At 44.0% G+C, this 6,000-nt stretch overlaps 1 protein-coding gene across 1 annotated transcript in view; it reads left to right on the top strand.

The window, feature by feature from the left end:
* The window catches only part of LOC110512574 (receptor-type tyrosine-protein phosphatase O), a 92,964-nt gene that overhangs the window by 50,296 nt on the left and 36,668 nt on the right, over positions 1-6,000 (top strand). Inside the window, exon 13 of the mRNA XM_036956784.1 lies at positions 1,818-1,954. Coding sequence (XP_036812679.1) covers positions 1,818-1,954 — 137 coding nt within the window. The remainder of the gene's footprint in view (positions 1-1,817; positions 1,955-6,000) is intronic.

Genomic DNA, 6,000 nt, shown 5'->3' with positions numbered 1-6,000 from the left:
TCCACTGCATTTCAGTCCTGCCACAAAAGGACCAGCTGACATCATGTCAGTGATTCTCTCGTTAACACAGGTGTGAGTGTTGACGAGGACAAGGCTGGAGATCACTCTGTCATGCTGATTGAGTTTGAATAACAGACTGGAAGCTTCAAAAGGAGGGTGGTGCTTGGAATCATTGTTCTTCCTCTGTCATCCATGGTTACCTGCAAGGAAACACGTGCCGTCATCATTGCTTTGCACAAAACAGTCTTCACAGGCAAGGATATTGCTGCCAGTAAGATTGCACCTAAATCAACCATTTATCGGATCATCAAGAACTTTAAGGAGAGCGATTAAATTGTTGTGAAGAAGGCTTCAGGGTGCCCAAGAAAGTCCAGCAAGCGCCAGGACCGTCTCCTAAAGTTGATTCAGCTGCGGGATCGGGGCACCACCAGAACAGAGCTTGCTCAGGAATGGCAGCAGGCAGGTGTGAGTGCATCTGCATGCACAGTGAGGCGAAGACTTTTGGAGGATGGCCTGATGTCAAGAAGGGCAGCAAAGAAGCCACTTCTCTCCAGGAAAAACATCAGGGACAGACTGATATTCTGTAAAATGTACAGGGATTGGACTTCTGAGGACTGGGGTAAAGTCATTTTCTCTGAATCCCCTTTCCGATTGTTTGGGGCATCCAGAAATAAAGCTAGTCCGGAGAAGACAAGGTGAGCTCTACCATCAGTCCTGTGTCATGCCAACAGTAAAGCATCCCGAGACCATTCATGTGTGGGGTTGCTTCTCAGCCAAGGGAGTGGGCTCGCTCACAATTTTGCCTAAGAACACAGCCATTAATAAAGAATGGTACCAACACACCTTCTGAGAGCAACTTCTCCCAACCATCCAGGAACAGTTTGGAATTGAACAATGCCTTTTCCAGCACGATGGAGCACCTTGCCATTAGGCAAAAGTGATAACTAAGTGGCTCGGAGAACAAAACATCAATATTTTGGGTCCATGGCCCGGAAACTCCCCAGACCTTAATCCCATTGAGAACTTGTGGTCAATCCTCAAGAGGCGGGTGGACAAACAAAAACACACAAATTCTGACAAACTAAGCATTGATTATGCAAGAATGGGCTGCCATCAGTCAGGATGTGGCCCAGAAGTTAATTGACAGCATGCCAGGGAGGATTGCAGAGGTCTTGAAAAAGAAGGGTCAACACTGCAAAATATTGACTCTTTGCATCAACTTCATGTAATTGTCACCAAAAGCCTTTGACACTTATGAAATGCTTGTAATTATACTTCAGTATTCCATACTAACATCTGACAAAAATATCTAAAGACACTGAGGCAGACTTCATGAAAATTTATATTTGTGTCATTCTCAAAACTTTTGGCCACGACTGTATACTGGATGTTGGATGTCACAATAGCAGCTTATAACAGCGCTGATTGAGGAAGTGAACCTGGGGTTGTGACACAGCCTGCCTTCTTTTCCACATCCCTCAGTAGTTCGGTCTAACTAGTAAACAAGACAGTCTGGGACGACCACAGAGCTACAGTCTACCTGTGTCTGTGGACTAGAGGATAACAGTAGACAAGACAGTCCTACCTGTGTCTGTGGACTAGAGGATAACAGTAGACAAGACAGTCTGGGACGACCACAGAGCTACAGTCTACCTGTGTCTGTGGACTAGAGGATAACAGTAGACAAGACAGTCCTACCTGTGTCTGTGGACTAGAGGATAACAGTAGACAAGACAGTCTGGGACGACCACAGAGCTACAGTCTACCTGTGTCTGTGGAGGTTGACCCAGGCGTTTCTCCTGTTGTGTTTGTGACAGAGCCAGCCCCTCCGCGGTCCCTGTACGCGGTGAACGCCACCCACTCCTCAGTGACCCTGCTCTGGAGCGGGGAGGGAGTGGTTGACTTCTACCAGGTGCTCTGTAAACCCACCAACACCATCAACAAGGACCTCAAGGTAAGAGATGCTCTGTCATCTGTAATGGTACCCTGTTCCCTATGTCCTGTAGTACACTGCTGTCATCTGTAATGGTACCCTGTTCCCTATGTCCTGTAGTACACTGCCAGACTGTAATGGTACCCTGTTCCCTATGTCCTGTAGTACACTGCTGTCATCTGTAATGGTACCCTGTTCCCTATGTCCTGTAGTACACTGCCAGACTGTAATGGTACCCTGTTCCCTATGTCCTGTAGTACACTGCTGTCATCTGTAATAGTACCCTGTTCCCTATGTCCTGTAGTACACTGCCAGACTGTAATGGTACCCTATCCTGAAGCTGGTGTTAGTGAACTGAAACATTGTATCAACTATTAACTGGGTCAGTCTGAAGCTGGTGTTAGTGAACTGAAACATTGTATCAACTATTAACTGGGTCAGTCTGAAGCTGGTGTTAGTGAACTGAAACATTGTATCAACTATTAACTTGGTCAGTCTGAAGCTGGTGCTAGTGAACTGAAACATTGTATCAACTATTAACTTGGTCAGTCTGAAGCTGGTGCTAGTGAACTGAAACATTGTATCAACTATTAACTGGGTCAGTCTGAAGCTGGTGTTAGTGAACTGAAACATTGTATCAACTATTAACTGGGTCAGTCTGAAGCTGGTGCTAGTGAACTGAAACATTGTATCAACTATTAACTGGTTCAGTCTGAAGCTGGTGCTAGTGAACTGAAACATTGTATCAACTATTAACTGGGTCAGTCTGAAGCTGGTGCTAGTGAACTGAAACATTGTATCAACTATTAACTGGGTCAGTCTGAAGCTGGTGCTAGTGAACTGAAACATTGTATCAAGTATTAACTGGGTCAGTCTGAAGCTGGTGTTAGTGAACTGAAACATTGTATCAACTATTAACTGGGTCAGTCTGAAGCTGGTGCTAGTGAACTGAAACATTGTATCAACTATTAACTGGGTCAGTCTGAAGCTGGTGCTAGTGAACTGAAACATAGTATCAACTATTAACTGGGTCAGTCTGAAGCTGGTGCTAGTGAACTGAAACATTGTATCAACTATTAACTGGGTCAGTCTGAAGCTGGTGCTAGTGAACTGAAACATTGTATCAACTATTAACTGGGTCAGTCTGAAGCTGGTGCTAGTGAACTGAAACATTGTATCAAGTATTAACTGGGTCAGTCTGAAGCTGGTGCTAGTGAACTGAAACATTGTATCAACTATTAACTGGGTCAGTCTGAAGCTGGTGTTAGTGAACTGAAACATTGTATCAACTATTAACTGGGTCAGTCTGAAGCTGGTGCTAGTGAACTGAAACATTGTATCAACTATTAACTTGGTCAGTCTGAAGCTGGTGCTAGTGAACTGAAACATTGTATCAACTATTAACTGGGTCAGTCTGAAGCTGGTGCTAGTGAACTGAAACATTGTATCAACTATTAACTGGGTCAGTCTGAAGCTGGTGCTAGTGAACTGAAACATTGTATCAACTATTAACTTGGTCAGTCTGAAGCTGGTGCTAGTGAACTGAAACATTGTATCAACTATTAACTTGGTCAGTCTGAAGCTGGTGCTAGTGAACTGAAACATTGCATCAAGTATTCAGGGCTCATAGAGGCCCAGTGAGCTCCGGACAGACATGCTGTTGGCTACGTGTGCAGGGATAAGCGGTAATCAGGTTGTTTATGTTTCCACCGGATCAGAGCATTACATTTTCTCCCCTGTCATGCTGAGTGGTTATCAAAAGGGCGAGAGCTGGATAGATGTTTCTAATGGGCTACGTTGGGGAACTATTGACATTCTCAACGGATGTCAAAACAGACTTTGTTTACTTGTTGCTGTTGGCGAATAAAACATAACTTTGAGAAGCTCCACGGTGATGGTGAGTTAAGACAATCAGAAACTGTATCGGATCCCCAAATGGACACATTTACAGGCCTACATTTGTCCACAGGCCTGGTAGACTAGGACTACTTCTACAGGTAATCAATTCCTGTCCTTACTCAACAGGTAGACTAGGACTACTTCTACAGGTTATCAATTCCTGTCCTTACTCAACAGGTAGACTAGGACTACTTCTACAGGTAATCAGTTCCTGTCTGTACTCAACAGGTAGACTAGGACTACTTCTACAGGTAATCAGTTCCTGTCTGTACTCAACAGGTAGACTAGGACTACTTCTACAGGTAATCAGTTCCTGTCCTTACTCAACAGGTAGACTAGGACTACTTCTACAGGTAATCAGTTCCTGTCTTTACTCAACAGGTAGACTAGGACTACTTCTACAGGTAATCAGTTCCTGTCTTTACTCAACAGGTAGACTAGGACTACTTCTACAGGTAATCAGTTCCTGTCTTTACTCAACAGGTAGACTAGGACTACTTCTACAGGTAATCAGTTCCTGTCTTTACTCAACAGGTAGACTAGGACTACTTCTACAGGTAATCAGTTCCTGTCTTTACTCAACAGGTAGACTAGGACTACTTCTACAGGTAATCAGTTCCTGTCTTTACTCAACAGGTAGACTAGGACTACTTCTACAGGTAATCAGTTCCTGTCTTTACTCAACAGGTAGACTAGGACTACTTCTACAGGTAATCAGTTCCTGTCCTTACTCAACAGGTAGACTAGGACTACTTCTACAGGTAATCAGTTCCTGTCTGTACTCAACAGGTAGACTAGGACTACTTCTACAGGTAATCAGTTCCTGTCCTTACTCAACAGGTAGACTAGGACTACTTCTACAGGTAATCAGTTCCTGTCTTTACTCAACAGTGACTGGAGCGCTCCAGGTAGACTAGGACTACTTCTACAGGTAATCAGTTCCTGTCTTTACTCAACAGGTAGACTAGGACTACTTCTACAGGTAATCAGTTCCTGTCCTTACTCAACAGGTAGACTAGGACTACTTCTACAGGTAATCAGTTCCTGTCCTTACTCAACAGGTAGACTAGGACTACTTCTACAGGTAATCAGTTCCTGTCCTTACTCAACAGGTAGACTAGGACTACTTCTACAGGTAATCAGTTCCTGTCTTTACTCAACAGGTAGACTAGGACTACTTCTACAGGTAATCAGTTCCTGTCTTTACTCAACAGGTAGACTAGGACTACTTCTACAGGTAATCAGTTCCTGTCTGTACTCAACAGGTAGACTAGGACTACTTCTACAGGTAATCAGTTCCTGTCTGTACTCAACAGGTAGACTAGGACTACTTCTACAGGTAATCAGTTCCTGTCCTTACTCAACAGGTAGACTAGGACTACTTCTACAGGTAATCAGTTCCTGTCTTTACTCAACAGGTAGACTAGGACTACTTCTACAGGTAATCAGTTCCTGTCCTTACTCAACAGGTAGACTAGGACTACTTCTACAGGTAATCAGTTCCTGTCCTTACTCAACAGGTAGACTAGGACTACTTCTACAGGTAATCAGTTCCTGTCCTTACTCAACAGGTAGACTAGGACTACTTCTACAGGTAATCAGTTCCTGTCTTTACTCAACAGGTAGACTAGGACTACTTCTACAGGTAATCAATTCCTGTCCTTACTCAACAGGTAGACTAGGACTACTTCTACAGGTAATCAGTTCCTGTCTTTACTCAACAGGTAGACTAGGACTACTTCTACAGGTAATCAGTTCCTGTCCTTACTCAACAGGTAGACTAGGACTACTTCTACAGGTAATCAGTTCCTGTCCTTACTCAACAGGTAGACTAGGACTACTTCTACAGGTAATCAGTTCCTGTCTGTACTCAACAGGTAGACTAGGACTACTTCTACAGGTAATCAGTTCCTGTCTTTACTCAACAGGTAGACTAGGACTACTTCTACAGGTAATCAGTTCCTGTCTGTACTCAACAGGTAGACTAGGACTACTTCTACAGGTAATCAGTTCCTGTCCTTACTCAACAGGTAGACTAGGACTACTTCTACAGGTAATCAGTTCCTGTCCTTACTCAACAGTGACTGGAGCGCTCCAGGTAGACTAGGACTACTTCTACAGGTAATCAGTTCCTGTCCTTACTCAACAGGTAGACTAGGACTACTTCT

This window comes from Oncorhynchus mykiss, chromosome 21, assembly GCF_013265735.2.
Source record: "Oncorhynchus mykiss isolate Arlee chromosome 21, USDA_OmykA_1.1, whole genome shotgun sequence".
Lineage (NCBI taxonomy): Eukaryota > Metazoa > Chordata > Actinopteri > Salmoniformes > Salmonidae > Oncorhynchus > Oncorhynchus mykiss.
The sequence above is the reverse complement of the archived record's forward strand: the minus strand, read 5'-3'. Positions and strand labels throughout refer to the sequence as shown.